The following is a 24,142-nucleotide window of genomic DNA, read 5'->3' as shown; positions in this document are numbered from 1 at the left end:
TGGAGCAGAACAGTACCAGGAAAGTAATGGGGGAGGAATTATTCTCTTTTACCTGCAATAGATTTTCCAAGAAACCAACTGAGCCCTGCATTAGGGTTTGTGGAAACATGGCCAGAAGGCTGAGATGGAGGCAGTACAATGCAGTAAAATGGAGCAGAGTAAATCATTACTGAAGAACGGTCTGAGGAAATGCACTCGGTTACTAGATTGTTTACTCTTTAGCTCTGCTGTAGATCAAGTTTCCATTTCAGGAGGCATCTGTTGTTTTTGTAGATGTTTTTTTCTGTGCCAGTTGGGTCAAAAGCTAGCTGGCTACAATAAACTGCTTTTAGCTTAGACTGTGAGAGCAGCTCTGTTTTTAAAAGAGCGTAAAATACCAAGTTTAAATAGAGGGACTCTGGGGTTTGACTGGGGTTCAGTTTTAGATAGCGTCCCTTGACAGCTGAGATATGAGTGCTTTGATGTGCCAGAACTGCCAGCTCTAACACTCATCTAAAGTCTTTTAACTGAAGTCCAATGAATTCAAGTCAGCCATCAAAGCCACTGTCTGTTTGGGAGAAGCCCAAGAGTGCTAAAGAGAGGTCTTGGGAAGGGCTGAATCAATGACATAAAGCTGTGATTTAATCGTTAGGACACTTCCAGAGAGTCTAAGTGAAGCCTGCTGAATAATTGGAGTACAATTCCATGACCTCTTGCATTATTATTTCAGTATAATCTAAGGATTTTGGCACAAGCTGAAGTAACCTTAACCTGCAGTTTCACATTCATAACTTAAAAAATGTAAAGATTAAAAGGATAGTTAAATGAAAAATGAAAATCAATTCTGTCATTGATTACACACCCTCATGTCGTTCCAAAGACCTTTGTTCATCTTTGGAAGAGAAAAATTAAAATGTATGATGAAATCTAAGAGCTTTCTGACTCTGCATAGACAGCAACGCAGCTATTATGTTCAAGGCCCAAAACGGTAGTAAAGGTAGTAAAGGCATCGTTTAAATCGTTCAAACTTAATTGTATGACGCTACAAGAATATGTTCACACACAGTATGGTTATTTATGGATAGGGTGACCACCCATCCCACTTTTTTCACCCCTTGTCCTGCACTTTGCATGTTTGCATCAGTCTGTTGGTTTTTAATCATGTTAAAAAAAATGTACATACATTCTTTTGGCTTTTTAAGAAAGCTCTTTATTTCTTTCCTTCTGAAATTAGTTAAAAAAATTGATGCAGCTTTCCGACATTACGCAAAACAGATGCGCTTTCTCTCGCTTATATGTGTGCACTCAGAATATAAATACTGATTTAAATGGATATAAATCAGTATTTACATAGCATAACAGTAGTAAATGTATCTGTCTCACGTGTCCCGCATTGTCCCGCAAAATCAAATCTATACTTTGCCGCAACAGATCTATTGCCAGGTGGTCTACAGGTGTGACAAACAAATTCTGTAACTGAACTCACACCCATACATTTTTTAGGAATCACAACTGTATTCTCAGAAAACACATGCTGTATGAACAGAACTGCTGCACAAATATGGTTCAAAAACAAATTTGAATTTATCGCACATTATACACATTTTATTACACATTGCATTAAATGTGTTAAATATGCATAAACATCTATTTAATGTGAAATACACCTATAATACGTGTTAAATACATGTGTTTTTGAACCATTTGGCCTTCCATACACAAATGTACGTCTACCACGTGTTGCATGTTTTCATGTGTGGTTTCCATAACCTATGCCGCGTTTACGCCATGTGATAATTGCCGTACTTCTGAGATGACAACATGTGACATTTTACTCACAGCTTTTTTTATGTTCTCTGACTCTGAGTTTTACTTTAGTGCCTAAGTAGGGTCAAAATGAGCCTGGCGGTGGTCACATGGTACAGCTGTCACTGGTACAAGTCATAACTCTCAGAACAGAGCACCTGAAGGCTTCACGTTGATAGTTTTGCCATAGAAACATAATTCAGTTTGAGTAGAATGTCACATGTTGTCATCTCGGAACTACAGTAATTATGACATAGCATGAACGCAGCATAAGTTACCGGAACCACACACACATGAAAACAAGCAACACGCGGTAGACACACATTCGTGTATGGAAAGCCAAATGATTCAAACACAACAGGTAAAATATGCATGTTTAACGTGTATTATAGGTGCATTTCATGTTAAATGTGTTGTTTGCGCATATTTAATGCAATGTATAATGAAACATGTCAGATAACGTAGACTAACCATGTTCTGTACACTTTTCACCCTTCACCATACGCCAGTGACCACTCCGCCGTTGTTGAAAGCATGACAAGCAAGTTTGTGTGATCATTCTCTGGGAGCAGGGGTGCCGCTAAGGGGGGGGGTAAGTTAGGACGATTCTAAGGGCCCATGCCCTTTAGGGGCCCCCAGAGATCTGCTTTGGTGTGGTAGGGGGGGCCCAAAGTCATTTTGTCATAGGGCCCAAAATTGCGAGCGAACATACGTCCAGAAGACAACTGCAATTGTTTTACGAACATTTAGCAACAACACTGTACCAAGTAGTGCAAAAAGACAAATTACTACACGCACATTTAAAATACTTAAACTTTGAGCATGCCTAAAATCATAAAAACTGAGTTTTGTTCACGATAACATAAGATGTGCAAATCAAACACCATTTTTGTGCAGAATCGAATTGAACTGGCGTCTTTCTTCAAAAGATGATCCACACACACACCTCATCACGGGGAAACGAAAACTTCTACAATGAAGAAGGGCACAAACCATGTCTCTGAAACAGCAAGCCAGCTAACGTAAACAAGTGCTACTTTCCAATGCATAAATACTGTGATAGCTCATGCAAAGCATGGTGCAGAGATTGGATTAGACGAGTCCTTTGTCATGTATAACATTACACTGCTCATTAATAATGCTTAAAAGGGGCAGTCAAGCCAATGTAGAGTGGTACTATACAAGCCACGCAGCCAATGAGCACAAAACAAATTAGGGTCTTGTGACCCTTTAAAACCTCAAGTACTAAGAGTGCCAGTTTCCCATAAGGACAACACATGTTTAAGTCAAACCAAGACTTAAAAAAAAAACCCAAACGGAAGCAAGAAAAGGTTTCTTAAAGTTTATTGAAAACCAGTTGAAGTCTTGCGACGCTCTTGAACCATTAGGGGACCAAGTGAGGCCTTGCCTTCCCACTGAACATCTAGAAAAGCAAACACCTAGGTCAAATACAGCACTTAAAGCATCAAAAGCAACTTTGAAAGCAGCTACCTACCACTGAAAGCAGCAGTTCCACTATCAGGACCACATGTTGAGTCACAACAACTGCAAACCTGGTGGTTTCCATCAGCTGCAAACCATCTGCAATGAGACACAAGTTAGACACCGCACCTTAAACTAAAAGCTCTTAAATGCATAAACATACCCATTGGCAAAGGAACATGACTTGTGTTCAGCATCACTTGGTACAGCAGCAATAGCGGCCTTCAAGAGACAGGTTATATAGATCTGCAAGAGACTCAATTAGGTCAAACCCAAAGCAGCAGGAAAAACTCAAATTAACTCTTGATGCTCGTAGTACATACAGAATGACTGTTTCCCCCCTGGAACATGAATGCCTCCAGCTGGAACTGGACCTTGTCATACTGGGTTTCAGGCATGAACCGGGAGCTGGAAGACGTAGCCTTGGCATCCACAAAGCACCTGAAAACATCAACCTCAGCTACAAAGATTGACTCAAGGAGGTCAACTACAGAACCAAGGATTGAGACCTTACCCATCATCGTCGGGTGATGACAGCAGTTACAATGAGCAACTCAATACCAAGAGTTCAACTTACCCATGATTATCAATGAAGGCATATCTCGGAAGGGAGTTCACATCAGGTACTTGGGTAGCCACACAGCTGTCCACAAACACACGCAGAGGCACATGATTGTACACCTTCACAGACGCCTCAATATTGAAGACATTACCCAGGAAGTAATAGTTTGAAGGCCTCTCATAGGACCAGTCGTCTGCAAGAAGAACAGAGTTTAGGCAAAGCCACATACACAAGGTCCAAAGAAACTGCACCTACCCAACATGATCTTCAAGGAGAAGAGCAAGACATCTTCACCAACCTCTTTTGAGGCATAAGGAACCCAAGTTGGAACCAAGGCATCGCTGCTTACATTATGAAGCCTGCAGTTCAAGACACAATTAATTGATCTTACAGTTGCAACAAGGCAAGAGGCAACAGTCACTTAAAGGGTCACTTACCTTTTATAGTGGCATTGAACGCCAACAATCGCGCCATCGGCACGGGTAATTGGAGTGCCAGCAAGTGCCTCGGGAGCGTAGGTAAGAGAGAACGTGTAGACAAGCTCATCCTCAGTTACCTGTAAGAGATGGAAGTTGTTACCAAGAGCATTCAACTCAGCCATGCTCTTGAGGTTATGCCACAGAATACTCATTTTGGGTTCCAAGGAACCTTTCAGTGAACAGTTCTTAAAGAACCAAACTCAGAGTGAAGAAATCTACATTTAAGGGTTTAATGGACATTCATGGAGTCACAAGTTCTTACCATCAGCACACTGTTGCAGTTCTGTAGTTCATACTCAAAGAAGAGCACCCTAGATCCTGGAACCTGACCGACAACAGGACACCCTCCCAAAGACAAACCAGTTGGCTGGATGAGGTGACCATTGCTAAACAAGTCCTGCTGTACCTCCACATGAACACTACTCTCACTGCATTGAACAGCTACGCTACTGGGAGTCACAGGTTGCCTGATCTGGAAATCCACTGCCAACTCACTCTGAACCTCTGGAACAACTGGAAACCTCCAATCCAGAGGCTTGACTGGACCCTGCATCAGCTGCTTCTCCTGAACTCCAAAAGGACTCTGCAAGGCAGAAGTCATTCCCATAGGGTTCCAGAGTCCTTGAGGAGAAACAGCAGGACCTCCGGAAGCCAGATGTGATTCTGAGCTCATGCTCCTTGGACTTTGACGGTACTTCAAACTTCCCTGTGCATTGCTCAGATCAAATACAACAATCACAGCTAGCACTAACACACCTTGCAGGAATGCCATCCTAGCAAACTTGGAATCAATGCCACAATACTCACCAGTGCTTGACTTTGCCTTTTATACAGCTTTGAATTAGGATGGCTCCTCCCCTTTCAGCTTAATTGATTACACTTGATTCTCCTCCGGACCTGGAGAATTTATCTATTAGCAAATGAGAAAAAACAAACTGGAAACGAGAACAGGTTTAACAAATTTATTGAAAACCAGAAGTCTTTCATTGCTCTTGAACCATTAGGGGACCAAGTGAGGCTTTGCACCTGGAAAAGCAAACACCTAGGTCCAGTACAGCACTTGAAGCATCAAAAGCAAATTTTGAAAGCAGCTATCTACCACTATCAGGACCATGTTGAGTCACAATGACCACAAACCTGCTGGTTCCCATCAGCTGCAAACCATCTGCAATGAGACACAAATTAAACACTGCACATTCAAAACTATGTCTTAAAATTGCATAAACATACCTATTGGCAAAAGAACATGACTTGTGTCCAGCATCACTAGGTTTAGAAACAATAGTGGCCTTTAAAAGACAGATGTAGATATGCAAGAGGTTCCACAGATTATTAACTTCCAATTCTTGTAGTACAAACAGAATGACTGTACCCTTCCTGGAACATGAACGGCACCCATCCATGGGTTTGAGGCATGAAGCGGGAAATGGAAGACGTAGACTTGGCACCCGCAAAGCACCTGAAAGAACTTAATGTGAGCTTGTACTCCCAATTCTCAGTGACAACATTGGTCCTAAAGAGTCAAAGTCAAAGTCAACTTTATTGTCAATTCTGCCACATGTACAGGACATACAGAGAATTGAAATTGCGTTACTCTCAGACCTATGGTGCAGACATTAAATACAAACAGTAACATTAAATACAGTGAACAAATATGAATAAGTACAAATAAACATATAATGTATAAAAATGAAAAATACAATATACAAGTAAGGGCACATGGTAGAGAGTGCAAACCATGTAAACAATATAGTGCAACAGAGCTTGTGTGTAAAAATGTAAAAGTGTCAGAGCAGTCTTGTAACAGTCTTATGAGTAGTGTGAGGTAGTTGGCAGACCAATGCTGCGCAAAGTGACTGGTGCAGGTCAGTGTGTGTGTGTGTCAGTTCAGAAAGTTTGTGGGGCAGAAGAGGGGAGTGGGGGCAGAGCAGGGAGAGAGTTGAGTTTCCTGACAACCTGAAGGATGAAGCTGTCCTTCAGACTGCTGGTCCTGGCCTGGAGACTTTGCAGTCTCCTCCCTGATGGCAGCAGGCTGAAGAAGCTTTGCATTGGGTGGGTGGGATCAGCTGCTATGCTGAGGGCTTTTTTGGTGAGACGTGTGCTGTAGATGTCTTGGAAGGTGGGGAGAGGGACACCAATGATCCTCTCAGCTGCTCTGACTATGCGTTGGAGAGTTTTTTGGCAGGATGGATTGCAGGCTCCAAACCACACAGTGATGCAGGTCGACAGGATGCTCTCGATGGTTCCTCGGTAGAATGTGTACATGATGGGGGCTGGTGCTCTAGCTCTTCTTAATTTGCGGAGAAAGTAGAGACGTTGCTGTGCTTTCTTGGCCAGTGCAGTGGTGTTGTTTGTGCAGGAGAGATCCTCAGTGATGTGCACACCCAGGAACTTGGTGCTGCTCACTCTCTCCACAGATGCACCGTTGATGGTCAGAGGAGCATGCTGAGTGTGCGCTCTCCTGAAGTCAACAACAATCTCCTTCGTCTTCTCCACATTCAGAGAGAGATTGTTGTCTCCGCACCACGTGGCCAGGCGGCTCACCTCACTTCTGTAGTTTGTCTCATCCCTGTTGCTAATGAGACCCACCACAGTTGTGTCATCCGCAAACTTAATGAAGAGGTTGGAGCTGTGTGACGGTGTGCAGTCGTGGGTCAGCAGAATGAAGAGGAGGGGGCACAGCACACATCCCTGAGGGGCCCCCGTGTTAAGAATGGTGCTGGATGTGTTACTGCCGACCCGTACTGCTTGTGAACTTCCTGAACGATGGAATGGATAGCGGGTTTGTGTGGACTAGCCGCTAGCCTAGCTCGGATACCTCCACGCTTACCCCTCTTCTGCTTCCTCTCACACCGCTTGAGGTGCCTTCATTGTGGGCGAGGTGCGGGAGTGGGGGTCGGTGATTGAATAGGCCTCTGGAGCAGATCCAGATCATTCAGCTCTTCAGCGTCCACAGAGTTCAACTTAAAAACTTTGTTTCTGCTGATGTCGAGCAAAAATGTTCAGCTATAAACGCGCTTAAGGGCAGATAAACGTGACGAAGACAAAAAACAATGCGACTTACAGGACGAAAAACATGAAAACACTGTTTGGTCGGGAGAGAGAGAGAAGCCGCTGTGTGTGCACGCGCCACCATTTTCATTCACAATTTTCAGCCACAGTCCTGCAGAATATTGCCCCAGTTTTGAAACTTAACCATCCTGTAGATTTCCAGTAAAGCTTAGAGCTTTATTAGCTTGTTCAAGTGTTTGATTACAGTTGGAGCAAGACTCTGCAGGACTGAGGTTGGCCACGCCTGTTCTAGTCACTTGAAGTGATTAAAAACTCAAGAACAGCACCTTCATGGAAGCAAGGGTTTAGATCTTGCCAGTGATTATCAGTACCAGGTTGGTTACAAAGAGCAAATCTTTAGCCACTTGATGCTACAGAGTTGACTTCAAAAGATAAAATGGCAAGACAAGAGCTAGTAATTGAACTCAAATGAGTCACTTAGAGTTGGTACAAACTTAAGAAACTCCACCTTTCCCACCAAATTGTCAATGAAATGTTGGAGCAACTCAAACTTTAGAGCATCATACTGTGGTTGTCAACCAGGAAGCCTACTTTATGCAATCCTTTATAAACTGGAGTTCACATAAGGTCGGTCTTTAGGGTTAAGTCAGTCAACTTCCCCATTCCTCCCGATTAAATTGTCACAACACCCCCCTTATTCAGAGGTGCTTTTTTTACACCTCTGGTTTGAAAAACTTTCTGAAAACGGGCGCTGGGGGTAAGGGGTGGGGTAGAGTGTGGAGACAAGGCAGAGACTGCATTAAAGGGGGAGTGACAAAAAGTGAATGAATTCTGCTAATTTGCACACCAACAATGTAAACACACACATTTTGGCAAGATGGACAGCGACACCGAGAGAAAAAAAGTTAAAATATGTATTTGCAACGAATGGTAGTTTCTCTGCTTCCTAAACTTGTACATAAACATAAAACCATTAATTTACTGACATATAATCACTATAAACTTAAAACAGACATATTGGGGTTTCATGAAGACACACACGATACAAAATATTTTACCTTATTGATTTAATGACATTTGAATAAGTAGAATATAACATAACATTAGCATTCAGTCATGATGAAATGTGTAAACAGAACAAATTATGCGATACTTTGCAAGTAGTAGACTGGTAGACTATCATTTGATAATAGCACTCAAAGAAACAAAGCAGAGGACACATTTACTAAATGGTTAGTATAATAGACATGTAAATGGACATGTTAAAGGTCACATTGTTAAAAGTATCTAAGTGGTTAAACATTCAGCACAATAAGACTGTCATCAATCTTAATTGCCATTCCAAATGTTTATTTTAAATAGTATTTATAACTACATATATAGATATAAATATAGGCTATGGTTGAAATAAAAAAAAACCTTTACTTAAATAGCAAGGATTCTGCATTTTTGTGAACATCAGCTGGCTCTTCTACTCCATTGTCAAGGATTTGAGGCATGAAGTGTGCATTGCTACAGCCTCAAATTTTTCAGGTCTTGTGAACGGTGTACACAAGTGTTCCGGAATGTGCACTTTCTTGAGCTCGTCCTGAAACTGCTTCGGCTCCTCTAACACAGTCAAAAAGAACCTCCAGTAATCGATCCACATACCCTGCAGAATGAAAAGAACATGACATTAAGAACAAAAACTATTTTGTAATTGCAAATAGCCAATGCTGCTAAATTGCATACCATATGTAGGCCTCGTCTTAATTGGCCTCACTGTGCATTCTCCCTTTTTGTAACGAGGATACGGCTTGTGCCATCTTAGCTGTCCAGTAGCAGTTGTTGCTTGTTCTCTTGCACTGTATTCATTGTAGTGCATGGCTGAGAGTTGTGATCTAAGGTGAGAATGTATGCAGTAACAGTGTGAATCACTTGATACTTTACAAACGACCAAGCTTATTTTCTCAATGATGCATTAATTGACAAAATTTGTTACATAAAGGACTTGCAAATAAAAACATACCTGCACAACATCCCGACAAAACAAAATGCTACACTCTTTGGTGCAAACCGAATGAGCAGACTGCGGAATGACTCAAGAGAGGAAGTCTGGTGGTGCTCACTTAGATTTTCTAAGTCCCTAAGCAGTCTTGGAGCCAGGATTATTTCACAGAGCTTCTCACAAGCAGCAGTACCTAGTGGAAAAATAATCGTCAACTTACATCAACAGACAACAAAAGATACTTAAGGGAAAGAAGTGTACAATAATATAAGTGAAATGCAATCATTGAATAATAAAAAAATGGTATGTATACGTAAAGAAAAAAATATCTGTATTTCAATATTTATTCTTACTTGGTTTTAGCCACTGCCGTGTTTGGTCTCCAACAAGTGGTTCATGGAGGCATTGGGGAAATTGCCCATCATGCTCATGGATGTTCTGCACATGATTTGCAACGGATTTCCACTTGGCCACAATTTCACAGCCTCTATAGCTCCACACCAATATAGATGGTTGACGATGCTCTTTTTCCAAGCACCAACTTCTCTGCAACTCTTAGCTATATGGTCAATTTTCTTGGCCACACCTAAGGAATACAGTTATTTTTTTTTTTAAACAAATAAGACAACTAACAGTTATGCCACATGTTAATACTGAAATATTTATATACTATTTCTTTTATCTTGGTCATATTGTACATTGTAAAACACACCTTTTGCCATGTGCCATGCATCAAACTTGTGCACAACAACTGGTCTGCTGTCCTTGAGAAACTTTATGACAGATGGATGCCTATCTGTGACAAGTATTTGAGCATGGACCCCTCTCTCCTCCAGTTGTTTTAGACATCGTTCCAAGCCCTCCTTTTCCCATGCGCTGACTGTTCCCAACATCATTGCTCTAAAAACATAATTGTTTCATTTTAAACTGCTTGGATAAATAATGCTACACATATCAATGTTCACAATTAAATTAAACATATACACACATACTTGAATGAGCTGGATGTCCATTACCCTATTTGCTTTTAGGTCCATCATTGTGTACGTACCAAATTTAGCACTGTGCCCTGTAAAAATGAATCTCAGGAAAACTACTATATTATGGTGTAAATAGAGTGAAAACTGCATTATATAAATTCAGTTTATTAAACATATCATGTGTCAGCTCTCTTGTCTCCCCCAGAACGATGTGCCCATTGTTGACTGCTTCCGAAATTGCAGTACTTTGCTGCATCTGCCACAGCCAGTTGATTGTGGGGAAGAGTAAAGTCCGTTGGTACTTGAGGAAGGTTGTTTGGCTAATTCCCATGATATGAAATGCCTTCATGAACTGGACACAAAAGAACAATCAGTCATACTTCTATTGGCAGAGAGGCTTCATCAGTGTAGAAAAATGGAAGTGTCTTACCTTGTCCACTTGCAAAAAGGAAGCTCCAATAAAAAGTATTGCTGCAGCAAGCTGAACATTACCAACTGGCAAATTTGTGACATACGCCTGACTTGTCCAAGTGTAGTGACGTTCACAATGTGTGCAAACTTGAATCACACACACACACACACACACACACACACACGTGTTCCCACAGTCTTTGTTTACAGCACAATTTCTGGTGCAGACAGGACACTTTATGAAGAAAACCTCAAGCTCTTCACAAACAATGAACTTCCTCATTTGATAATGTGAAACTTCAGACACTGTGCTAATATAGAAGATAGGCAAAATAATGAGAATTAAACAGTGTCAGAGTGCAATGTGTATTAATGACTCAGCAGATTGAAATTATCAGTATTAAGTAAATCAGAAGGTACATAAAATTAACCCACCTCTCATCATAGGCACTGATTTGTCAAAACTGATTTGGTGAAAAGTGGTGTCATCTTTAGCCTTACTTTTAGGCCTTTTTACAGGCGTTGAAAAAGCTAGAGGGCCATCCTCAAATGAAGTATTCAACATAATAGTACTGCAGCCAACATGTTTAGTATGTTGCTTCATTTGAGTGCCTAATGATAAGACATTTTTACGATTCATTCGTTAACATCTGATAACTATGGGTTGACAAATTAATAAATTGAAGATTTATTCTTACTCTTGCTTCTTCGTTCTGGCTTCCTAGCGTGCTGTGTTGATACATGCTGCTTGACAGGTAAATCATCAAGTGTTTGGCATGACGCATCTTTTGTGAGCACGTCTGAGTCAGGGGCGCCGCTAAGGGGGGGTAAGTTAGGACGATTCTAAGGGCCCATGCCCTTTAGGGGCCCCCAGAGATCTGCTTTGGTGTGGTAGGGGGGGCCCAAACTCATATTTTGTCATAGGGCCCAAAATTGCGAGCAGCGCCCCTGTCTGGGAGAATAACTATTGCGCAGTACATACTTGGATTGATGTCTTTTGGACCAATAGTTTTTGAGAAAAGTGGGGAAAAGTACCTCCTCTGCACGTGTACGGAAGATGATAAGCATTAACGGTGTTCCGTACAGGTTACAATGGTGTTCCGTACAGAGTGCGTACCTTGATTTCAGTGACGAAAATTATTAAATAACTTTTCTGAATATCCTATCATTTTTTTTTAAATAAATTAAATAACTTTTTTTATGAAAAGTTGTCAATGAAATAATGTTACAATCAATGTTTAATTTGTTAATGCATGACCATTTAAAATGTTAAAACATTCAATTCATGCAATGTTAAATTGATGCCAACTTTTTTTCTCCTTTTTAAAAAAATTAACATTAATGCTTGTGTTAATGCTCACTAAATTGACTAAGAATATAAACATCATCACTGCACGTTTTTTTAACAACCTCTGCTGACTGTCTCTGGCATTGAGTGACGCCAAACGGTCATCGCCTACAATTGACGTTTAAATATTCCCATTTCAAAGCATTTATTCAACAAAAAGTAATTTTTTTTTAACAATTTGTGATAACATAATATTAATTTCATAAAGCCTGCAATAATGTGAGATACATAAATTGAATCAAAATGCACATTTTCGCTACTTTAGTTGTCTCCCCTCCCAAGTGCCTGTCTCACGTTTAATTTGCCCACCATCCATTTTCAAACGCAGTGGGCAGACCTAGCAAACTTATCCAAATGTCTCTGGAACAAATGGTGGGAGTGTTGCTGTCGTGATTGGGGATGAAAGAGAGAGAAATGAAGATGACACAGATATATAGTTTATATATGATCCGAAAGTATTTATTCAGCGATCGGAGGTAAAAGGTAATCTGTACGGAACATTGTTGTGTACGGAACATGGTTAGTCTACGTTAGTCAGTTTAAAACCCAGATGGTTTATCTCACCCACTGACTCGGGTCAATTTATCCCTAACCTGGGGCAAATTGAGTCACAGGAACACTTTTTATAAGAAGCCATATTTTTAGACCCCTTTGCTATAGATACATTCTAATCATTTAAAATGATAGGAAACATCCTGGAATTACTGCCTCGTTTTCTCTTATCTTGAGGACTACATAAAAAATGGCTCATCTTACCCCACTCTCTACATATATTTATATGTACACCAATAAAAAGAAAGAAAGAAAGAAAGAAAGAAAGAAAGAAAGAAAGAAAGAAAGAAAGAAAGAAAGAAAGAAAGAAAGAAAGAAAGAAAGAAAGAAAGAAAGAAAGAAAGAATAAAAATCAACTCAATTAGCAATATGGTAAATCAGGTAAAACAGAAATTTTTTGTACACATAAATGAGTTTTAATCAGTAAATACAACTGATTTGAGTAAACAATCACAATTTATCACCCTTGGAGCTGAGACACTTTACTGCTGGCACTTTCATTCAGCTCAGCACATGAGTACTGCAGTTCATGAATATTATAAATGTGCTTTGTGCCTCTCATGTTTGATGGACACAAACAAATGATTAAATCAACGTTAACTGGCAAAAGCCATGTAGGAGGGCAGTTTTTGATGAAACCGCACATTCTGTTGGCTAGCCTCTGCGGCAAATGGTAAACAGACTTCAAAAAGCACTTCACTGTGTTCTGACAAGAAAGAAATTACATTCAGAACAAACTAATTAAGAGCAGCCAATAGTATTTATTATAATGTCGCTAAAAGCTGATTCTGCACTGATTCAAGTGCTGCCAGGCCAAGTCTTCAACTGTGATTCTATGCACAAAATAGAAACAAAACCAAAAAGTGAAGGAAAGTTTAATAGTGTTGAAACCTGTCTCAAGTAAACAATGAGGATCTCTTCCATCACAGCTGCAGACACACACCTGCACGTATCCTTTCACTGGTTCCTTTAATTTGACACTCTGTGTGTATGTGTTAAGAAAGAGATGGGGTGAGAACAGGAAGAAAATACAGTAAGAGGGTGAGAGAGTAAAAAACGGAGAAGAAAGGAAAAAGGTGAACAGAAACGCAGCTCTCGCTTCACTAGTTTCACGGAATGACTTGTTCTCATCATAATGTGCTCCTCACAGATACATTCCCACTCAGGTTAGCAATAATTCACCCCCTTGTATTTAAACTTTCATTCAGAACCACATTCTGACAGATCACACATTCTGTCTGTAATCTCCCTGAATTACCAAATTTGTACATTTAGTAGTGAAAGGAAAGGTTTTCTTTCAGAAAAGATACTTAGATATATTCAGTGTACTGTCAAGCTGTGATAAATGTTTATGACATCAAAATAGACCCTATTGAATTTCGTAATGCACACTGTTGATCTTACTGTGCATGTTATTATAAATAGACAATTGATTTGACTGTCCTTCTTCGCCAGTTACTTTCTATTCATCAAAGAATCCTGAAAAATGTATCATGGTATCATATTTAGAACAACAGATTTCAACATTGATAATAATACGATGAGCACCAAATCGTCATATTAGAAGAATTTCTGAAAGCTCATGAGACACTAAAGACTGGAGTAATTAAATATGTGACCCTGGACCACAAAACCAGTCATAATGGGGCGTTCACACCAGACGCGACTTGCGCGAATAACTATTCACGCGTAGTTGGACGCTTGAACATTTTGAGTTTACTCGCTTCATTCGCCCGTGAAATTCACTTCATTCGCGCGTGACATTCACTTCACAACAGATGCGAATTCGCATCATGGGAGGGGCTTCTACCAGGCGGCAATCTCGTTGAGAAAATGGCTGACATGGATTTTGTTGAGAGAGTAGCTGCGCTTTATCTGCTTTGGAAAGCTGAAAAACGACGTAGAGTCGTTCGACGCCATGTCTGGGTCCATCAGATCCTTCAGAGGCGCACTCAGCTTGGTGAGTTTCACCAACTTCTCCAGGAGCTGCGCCTGGATGACGGCCGCTTTCAGCGGTACTTCCGACTGAGCCGGTCCCAGTTTGACGACCTGTTGTCCCGTATCGGCGGGAGGATTTCCCTCCAGGACACCAACTACAGGCGCTCTATTCCACCGGCAGAGCGCCTGTCCATCTGTCTCCGGTCAGAAAATCATTTAATATTCTGTCTAATTACAAGTAATTAATGACTGAGAACCTCCACAGACATATAGTCTTCTCACTGTTCTGAACACAGTTATTAATACAGCACTTTTGAAATGGCAATTAATTTTTGTCTACAACAGTCAAAGTTGGGTTTGAATTGTGCAGGTAACGTTAACTGCTGTATTTTAATATTGAATAATAGTCTTTTTTTGCAACTTAGCAAGCAAATTAGAGCAAATGCTAAATAAAGGTAAAGTATTAAGGGCATTTTATCAAGCTTGTTGTTTAACTGTAAAAAAACAATAGAGAAATAAAGATGTCACAAATACCAGTAATAAACATTTATATTGGCTAATATGGAATTGCAATCTGCATTTATAACAATGTTTATTTTATTTTTTTATTTTATTTCTCTCTTTTAGATATCTTGTCACTGGAGACTCCTTCCGGACCATCGCCAGCAGCTTCCGTGTTGCTGTCTCCACAGTCTGAAAGGTCGTTCCAGAGGTGGTGACTGCAATCTGGGACTGCTTAGTGGAGGAGTTCATGCCTGTGCCCTCCACAGATGAATGGAGGTCCATTGCAGATGGTTTCGAGGAGAGGTGGAACTTCCCGCTTTGCTGTGGAGCACTGGACGGCAAGTACGTCCTGATAAAGGCACCCCCAACACCGGATCCCAGTTCCACAACTACAAGGTAACTTTTTCCTTGGTTCTCCTTGCTGTTGTGGATGCAAGGTATTGCTTTCGGGTGATTGATGTCGGGGGATATGGGCGGACGAGCGATGGTGGGACCCTGGCCAACTCAGCCTTTGGCCAGGCACTCCGTGGTGGCGCCCTCCATCTGCCACCTGACCGTCCTCTCCCGGGAGCTGACCACAGAGGACCCCAGCCCTATGTCTTTGTGGCAGATGAGGCCTTTCCCCTCAGGAAAAACCTCATGAGGCCATTCCCTGGGCGCACCCTTCCCCGAGAAAGACGGGTCTTTAATTACCGTCTCTCCAGAGCCCGGCTGGTGGTGGAGAACGCCTTCGGGATCCTGTCCTCACAGTGGAGGATGTATCGTCGCCTCATAGAAGTTCAGCCTGATGTTGTGGAGAACTGTGTGAAGGCGACATGTGTCCTCCACAACTTTATGAGGAGATCTGCAGAGACACCTGCTGTGAGGGGGGCAGTGCAAAGTGCAGAGGACTCGCTGCAGAGTCTCGGTCGAGTTGCAGCCAATAATTCTGCAAGAGAGGCCATCCGGGTCAGGGACAGCTTCATGGCTCACTTTTCAGCCGAGGGAGCAATGGCAACCGACTGAATAGTTTTTATTATATCCTGTGCTGTTTATGTCCTTTATGTTTAGCTTTTGTAAATATTCCCATATCACATTTTTCAACCTCTCTTGTAAATATTGCTATATTTTTTCACCCTTAACTCTTGTAAATATTTCATCATTTTTGTTCAAGATTGTTATAGTGTTCTTGTTTTCAAATGATAAATGGAGCCAGCCTCCAAAAGGAATCCCTGTCTGTTTGCTGCATTCTCATTACACTACCACAACACAGGTCCAATCACAGATAATTATTTTTTACTATACTATTGTGAGTGTATTTGCAATAGAATATAATTAGAATGAATGTACAAATGTTTGACATAAGCATTTTAGTCTTACCATAGAAATAATATTTTATGTAACAAATATAAATTATGATTTACTATGTTTTGTACAAAGTAACCTACCAAACTTTTGGTCATTGTATAGAACATTTATTCATACCAAATAAATATAATATAATATATATATAATATAATATATATATATATATATATATATATATACAAAGAACATTTACAACTATTTACATGCAGGAATAAAAAGGATCTTGCTTGGAAGAGGGAAGAGTGAGGGCCAAAGTAGAGTAGAAGGAAAGTAGAAAGGAGAGAAAGTGTGGTTCATTACCTGCAGAGATTGCTGCCTCTTTTTTTAAAACTACTCAGTAGGCTCCTATTGTTCCAAATTAAGCACAACTGTGCTGCTTTCGTAAATTAATTGATATGATATGAAATTTCACAAATTCTTTCGTCTGAGGCGGCAACCTCTGCAGGGAAGGGACCAGACTCAAGAGGAAGAGCTCATCCTCTGAGCGTGGAGGCGGCGCTGGAGCAACGGGACGAGTCCGGAGTGCTTCCAGAAGCTGCAGCTCTACCTCCGATGGCTGCTCCCTAGGCCTTTTAGCTCTTCTTCTTGGTGCTGCTGTATCAAATGATAACACATTTATACAATAAGGCAGAAAATAATTAAACTCATTCACAAACCATCAGTGTTGTGTGAGGCTATGAGTGCGTACTGTAAATATAATATATAAAATGCTCGAAACGCTCCATTCGCGCGTATCACGTCATTCGCGCGTATCGCGCCGCAGGAAGGTCTATCGCGTCTTTGCATTGACTTAACATGTAAATCACTCGCGCTTGCCGCTTCATTCGTGTCCGGTGTGAACGCACCATAAAGGTCAATATTCTGAAACTGAGATTTATACATCATCTGAAAGCTGAATAAATAAGCTTTCCATTGATGTTTGTTAGGCTAGGACAATATTTGGCTGAGATACAACTATTGAATCAGAGGGTGCAAAAAATCTAAATACTGAGAAAATTGACTTTAAAGAGGTCATCGGTGTCACGGATTGGCCAGGTTCTTCCACATCCATCACTCAACGATCACAATCACCGGAGTTCTAACTAGCCTCACCTGCACCTCATCAACCACACTGCTACAAATAGTCACCACACACACCACTCATTGTCCGGGCTCGTTGATACGAAGCGGACTCATATTGCTACTCTCAGCGAAAGCTACTCTTAGATACTTACCTGTTGCTACTTACCTGTATTACGTCTTTTCCCATCTCTGTCCAGATCCAGTCGTCAGCGGCGTGCAAGCCGCAAGCCTGTCCGTTTGTCTAACGGTGTGTGTGTGTGCTGTAAGTCTCCTGATCCTTTGCCACCGCGAGGGTGGTATTCTGGTGTCCTCCTCCCGTCGCTCCTGCAAGGAAAAAACATCATTACTCATCCACGAACTTCATCTACGAACTATTCATCTGTGAACTGTTACTTACCCATTCCACCATCCGGAACCACGTATCACACTCTGCTGTTAAAATAAACCATTCTTACTGTTGCTTACCCTGTTGTCCATCTGCTTCCCTAACAGTAAGCCCGGACCAAATACAGTGAACAGCATGAGTGCTCAAGATCCCTTTCAAGAGCTGGTGGACTCTCTGAGGAAGGTGTTATCAGTTCCTCACACCATTACACCTTCCGCACCTCCGGCACCGTCACCACCGAGCACTTCATTGACTACCGGAAATTCCAGTCCCATGGCTCGACCGACGCCCTACTCTGGCGGGGCGGAGGAGTGCAGTGGATTTTTGTTAAAATGCTCATTGATTTTCACCATGCAACCTGCTTTATACCCCACAGATCAGTCCAAGATCGCATTCATTGTCTCTCTGCTCACAGGACCCGCTCTCCAATGGGCCGAGACGATCCTGACCCAAGCCAGACCGGCCACTCGTTCTGTCCACGCATTTACCTCCCACTTTAAAGAAGTGTTTGGCCACTCGGATGGTGGTATATCAGCCAGTGAGCTCTATCATCTCTCTCAAGGGACGATGTCCACTCAGGAATATGCACTTCATTTTCGCACCTTAGCGGCCGCTAGTGGATGGAACGAGCGGTCGTTATTGACCACCTACCGGCTCGGTCTAGAACCTTCCCTGCGTCTACAACTGGCTGCGTTGGACGACACTATGGGGCTTGAAAGATTCATCCAACAATCCCTCAGATGTTCAGACCGGATGCGGTCCTACCAATCTCATACTGACTCCAGGAATACTGCACTCCTCCCTCCATCTGCACCTGCCAACCCTCCAGAACCAGAACCCATGATCCTCGAATCTGGTAGACTCTCCGCAGCTGAACGACAGAGGAGGCCTCTTCATGATTGTCTACATAGATGACATCCTGACCTACTCCAGGAGTGAAGCAGAACATCGTCACCACGTTGCGGAGGTCCTCCACAAACTCAGGCAACACCAACTCTTCCTCAAAGCCGAAAAATGCTCCTTCCATCTCTCTTCAGTTCAGTTCCTAGGATACATCATTGACCAGCAAGGGGTCCGCATGGATGAGGGGAAGGTATCCGCTGTAACCAACTGGCCAGAACCAACCACCATCAAAGAGCTTCAAAGATTCCTCGGTTCTGCAAATTTCTATCGACGATTCATTCAAGGTTATAGCATCATCACCACTCCTCTCACCAATCTCCTCAAGGGTAAACCTAAAACCCTCATCTGGACTCCCGAAGCCGCCGCAGCCTTCCAATCCCTCAAATCAACCTTCACCAACGCACCTCTCCTCACACATCCGGATCCCGATCTCCCTTTCATAGTGGAGGTGGACGCCTCAACCTCAGGAGTTGGAGCCGTTCTGTCACAACTTCATGGAACGCCCAAACTACTCCATCCATGTGCCTACTTCTCCCGGAAGCTCAGCCCAGCGGAGAGGAATTACGACATCGGGAACCGAGAACTCCTAGCCATCAAACTCGCCTTGGAGGAGTGGCAACACTGGTTGGAGGGTGCGAACCATCCATTTCAGGTTATCACTGATCACAAAAACCTCCAATAACTCCGTGGAGCAAAACGACTCTGTCCCCGCCAAGCAAGATGGTCCTTGTTTTTCTCCAGATTTCAGTTTTCCATTTCCTATCGCCCTGGTCCAAAGAACATCCGAGCCGATGCATTGTCCCGGTTACATGACTCCCAAGACACTTGTGAAATAACTACCACCATAATACCCAAGGACATCATCATCAGCCCCATAGAATGGTCAGCTCCTCCAGCCGTCGCCACTCCTAACTCCCGACCTCCGCCGGGCTGCCCTCCAGATCGAGAGTTCATCCCTAGGATCCAACGGGTAGATCTCATTCACACCACCCATACCTCTCCGGGCACTGGACATCCTGGGGCCAACAACACTCTCTCGCTGCTATCCGAACGCTTCTGGTGGCCAGACATGGCAAGGGATGTGAGGAGGTATGTTCAGGGCTGCAAGGAGTGTGCCATATCTAAAAGTCCCAGACACCTGCCTGCAGGGAAACTCCATCCCTTGCCCATTCCTAACCGCCCCAGGTCACACCTAGGAGTTGACTTCATGACTGATTTACCGCCATCGGATGGGAACACCTGTGTCTTCGTCATCGTGGACCGATTTTCCAAATTCTGCAGGTTGTTGCCGTTGAGGGGTCTTCCTACGGCACTCGAGACCGCAGAACTCCTCTTCAATCATGTCTTCCGTTATTTCGGCATCCCCGAAGACATTGTCTCGGATAGGGGACCCCAATTCATCTCAAGGGTTTGGAGATCGTTTTTCAAGCTCCTAGGTGTGGCCGTCAGCCTCTCCTCTGGCTACCAACCGCAGACCAACGGCCAGACGGAGAGGAAGATCCAGGAAGTGGGGCGGTTCCTCAGGACCTTCTGTCACGCTCACCAGAACTCCTGGAACCAGTTTCTGGGCTGGGCGGAGTACGCCCAAAATTCACTGCGGCAAGCCACCACCGGCCTCACACCATTCCAGTGTATCCTCGGATTCCAACCCCCGCTGTTTCCCTGGAATGGTGAACCATCTGAGGTTCCCGCAGTGGATTACTGGTTCCGAGAGAGCGAGAGAGTCTGGGACGAAGCTCACCACCATCTTCAGAGGGCAGTCCGCAGATCCAAGTCAGTAGCCGACAGGAGAAGGATTCCAGCCCCAGTCTATGCCCCTGGAGACAAGGTTTGGCTCTCCACTCGTGACATCCGTCTGCGACTGCCCTCCAAAAAACTACAATCCTGGAACAGGTCAATCCCGTCACCTACAGACTTCAGTTACATCACAATACAGAATTCATCCCACGTTTCACGTTTCACGTTTCCTTACTAAAACCCTGTCACCCACCTCTTGTTCCTTCCACAGAACCTGGCCAAGAAGTGGAACCCCCTCCCCCTTGCTTCTAGAGGAAGGGTCCATCTACGCCGTCCAAGAAATCCTGCAGTCCCGACGTCGTGGTGGTCAACTGGAATATTTAGTGGACTGGGAAGGCTACGGACCAGAAGAAAGATCATGGGTCCCAAGAGGCGACATCCTTGACCCAGCACTGATGGAGGACTTCCATGCCAACCACCCTGAGTACCCGGCACCTCGGGGAAGAGGCAGACCACCACGGCGCCGGAGGTTTCAGGCCCTCAGGATCGGGCCCTGGGGAGGGGGGTAATGTCACGGATTGGCCAGGTTCTTCCATATCCATCACTCAACGATCACAGTCACCGGAGTTCTAACTAGCCTCACCTGCACCTCATCAACCACACTGCTACAAATAGTCACCACACACACCACTCATTGTCCGGGCTCGTTGATACGAAGCGGACTCATATTGCTACTCTCAGCGAAAGCTACTCTTAGATACTTACCTGTTGCTACTTACCTGTATTACGTCTTTTCCCATCTCTGTCCAGATCCAGTCGTCAGCGGCGTGCGAGCCGTAAGCCTGTCCATTCGTCAAACGGTGTGTGTGTGTGTGCCGTAAGTCTCCTGATCCTTTGCCACCGCGAGGGTGGCATTCTGGTGTCCTCCTCCCGTCGCTCCTGCAAGGAAAAAACATCATTACTCATCCACAGACTTCATCTACGAACTATTCATCTGTGAACTCTGTTACTTACCCATTCCACCATCCGGAACCACGTATCACACTCTGCTGTTAAAATAAACCATTCTTACCGTTACTTACCCTGTTGTCCGTCTGCTTCCCTAACATTCGGATGCCCATTTTCCACAAGTTCATATGATTCTTTAGGGTCTTAATGAAAAGTCTCTAATATTCTTTGGTTAAAAAATCTCAGTAGTGTAAAAAAAACACCCTTTTACCTTGTCAAAATCAGCTCTGCAAAATTTCAGCTCATTTTAAGACATGGCCCCTTTAAATGCCACCGAGCTCTGCTCGCCCTGCCCCTTTCTGGGATTATGTTTACTTTAGCCGCAGTTAGCCACACTTAGCTGCATTTAGCCGCGTTTATCTGCGAAACTTGCCAACAAGCACATTATTAAGAAAGGCCATTTGCAAATACGCATAAAAACCCTTATACTCACTTCTGCTGTGGGTGAAGCTGCATCAGAAATGATTCGCACGAAGATAGATGCATATGTATATCGGGATCGGCGCTTTCCATTTAAAAACTAAAGTAACGTTAAATCTCTGCATCTTCAGCGGCTCAGATGTCGGGAGTAAATGACTACTGCTATGTTCATTATTACATCCAACAACAGAACACCTCAATCGCTCAATTAGAGTCTTCCTCTGCACCTGAGTCGACACAATGGCAATTGTATTCGGACTGTTTCAGCTCGGTGAGGGTGGGTCTAAGGTAAAGCGCTCATGTCAATCAAATGTGTTTCGTCACAATGACAAGAAGCTGAGAATGATCTGATTTTAAAAAGGGGGTATTACTTTGAAAGATTAAAAAAATACCACTGGGTGTATTTTTATCATTGTAGGGTGGTTGTGTACACAAACTGCCAACACACATTAATGTTCAAACAACATGTAAAAGTTGTGCACCCGATGACTCCTTTAAATTTACAGAATATCTTCATGAAACATGATCTTCAATATCATTATCCTATTTTCGGCATAAAAGAAAAATCAATCATTTTGACCCATACAATGTTTTTTGCCATGCTACTTATGACTGGTTTTGTGGTCCAGGGTCACATATGTGACCCTGGACCACAAAACCAGTCTTAAGTCGCTGGGGTATATTTTTAGCAATAGCCAAAAATACATAGTATGAGTCAAAATTATTGAGCCAAAAATCATTAGGAAATTAAGTAAAGATCATGTTCCATGAAGATTTTTTGTAAAATTCCTACTATAAATATATCAAAATGTAATTTTTGATTAGTAATATGCATTGTTAAGAACTTAATTTGAAGAAATTTAAAGGTGATTTTCTCAGCATTTTGATTTTTTTGCACCCTCAGATTCCATATTTTCAAATAGATGTATCTCGGCCAAATATGGTCCTATCCTAACAAACCATACATCAATAGAAAGCTTATTTATTGGGCTTTCATATGATGTATACATCTCAGTTTTGTAAAATTTAACCTTATGACTGGTTTTGTGGTCCAGGGTCACATATATTAAACAGCTAAACAATTACAATAAAAACATTTTGGATGGGCGGCTCTGCATGATCCGGTGCGGTGGAGGCTCATCCAAGCAACAGCTGCATCTAGAGAGGACAAGTGTGTTTCTCATGGCTCCTCTAGGGTTCATGATGAGGAAATCATCAGCTGCCAGTAATGAACATCAAAGTGGAGCATTCTGTAAATTATTCATGCCGCTCTGAGATGCTGAGTGTGTGCTTAAAAAGTTAAATCCAGTCTGGACTGTTTTAACCAGCAAAATAATTTCTTGTGCGATATAAATTACACATTTGTTTGTTATTAATAGTTTAATGAAGCTAAAATGCTTGGATGTTTTGTTTTTTGGGGGTTTTAGGAACAGGAGTGACTTTCAAATGGTCTTGTTTATACTGTATATGAGTGAATAACCAAAGTAAAGCACATTTTCTATAGCAATAACTGTGAATAACCCTGTAACCATAGTGACAGTGACTAAAATAAATGTCAAAGACAGTGACTTCCATAACACCATAAAATCTCATCACAACTGACATGACATTATTTAATAAACGAGTCTAATCGAGGTGTGATTTAATCCGTCAAATCTTAATTAACCACATAGAGTGCAGCATTCACTCATGCCATTTCCAGAATACATAACAGTGACTGGATCTAACACCTTTGGATGACATAATCACTCTGTCCAGTAAGTTACAAGATCCACACATAAAAAAAAATAGCACACACAAGACAAGCATTTGTGACAGGCAACTAGTTTCTCGCAGCATTGCATTCACACAACACAGGCTAACTGAACTCAAAAACAAAATTAATTTATTAATCCAGTACAGTAAATGTAAGGGAGTCACTTCACTTACAGAATCAGTACTAACCAAACTGTGTGTGAATCAGAGTAGTGGACCAGTCAGTTTCCACAAGTTGATATGATTCTTTAGGGTCTTCATGAAGAGTATGCAACACACTTTGATTAAAATTCCTCAACGGTCGTGTAAAACAACACCCGTTTTACCTCGTCAAAAACAGCTTTGTTCACAGCCACCCTAGGGTTGGGCATCTAAGGTATAATGCCGATCCGATACGCATCTCGATACAAAGTATCTGATCCGATATATTAACGATACATTTGTGACATATTGCGATGCAATACGATACGATTCACACCCATATC

General features: G+C 42.4%; 1 protein-coding gene across 1 annotated transcript; it reads right to left on the bottom strand.

Moving 5' to 3' along the window:
• Window positions 1-3,128: 3,128 nt before the first annotated feature.
• On the bottom strand, window positions 3,129-5,080 carry LOC141288551 (zona pellucida sperm-binding protein 3-like). Its single transcript, XM_073820710.1, has 8 exons — window positions 4,571-5,080; window positions 4,267-4,385; window positions 4,085-4,188; window positions 3,845-4,022; window positions 3,591-3,708; window positions 3,431-3,513; window positions 3,281-3,366; window positions 3,129-3,208 (listed from the first exon to the last, which is right to left on the bottom strand). The coding sequence occupies exons 1-8, from the start codon at window positions 5,078-5,080 to the stop codon at window positions 3,129-3,131; spliced, it is 1,278 nt and encodes a 425-aa protein (XP_073676811.1).
• Between the last annotated feature and the right edge of the window lie 19,062 nt (window positions 5,081-24,142).

This window comes from Garra rufa, chromosome 16 (assembly GCF_049309525.1).
Source record: "Garra rufa chromosome 16, GarRuf1.0, whole genome shotgun sequence".
Taxonomy (NCBI): domain Eukaryota; kingdom Metazoa; phylum Chordata; class Actinopteri; order Cypriniformes; family Cyprinidae; genus Garra; species Garra rufa.
Note: the sequence above shows the minus strand (reverse complement) of the source record. Positions and strands in the feature narration are given on the sequence as shown.

Coding starts and splice junctions, on each gene's coding strand:
- LOC141288551 (XM_073820710.1), bottom strand. CDS start 5,080: ATGGCATTCCTGCAAGGTGTGTTAGTGCTAGCTGTGATTGTTGTATTT. Junction 4,386..4,570: donor ACTGCAACAGTGTGCTGATG/GTAAGAACTTGT, acceptor CATCTCTTACAG/GTAACTGAGGATGAGCTTGT. Junction 3,209..3,280: donor TGGAACTGCTGCTTTCAGTG/GTAGGTAGCTGC, acceptor TTGCTTTTCTAG/ATGTTCAGTGGGAAGGCAAG.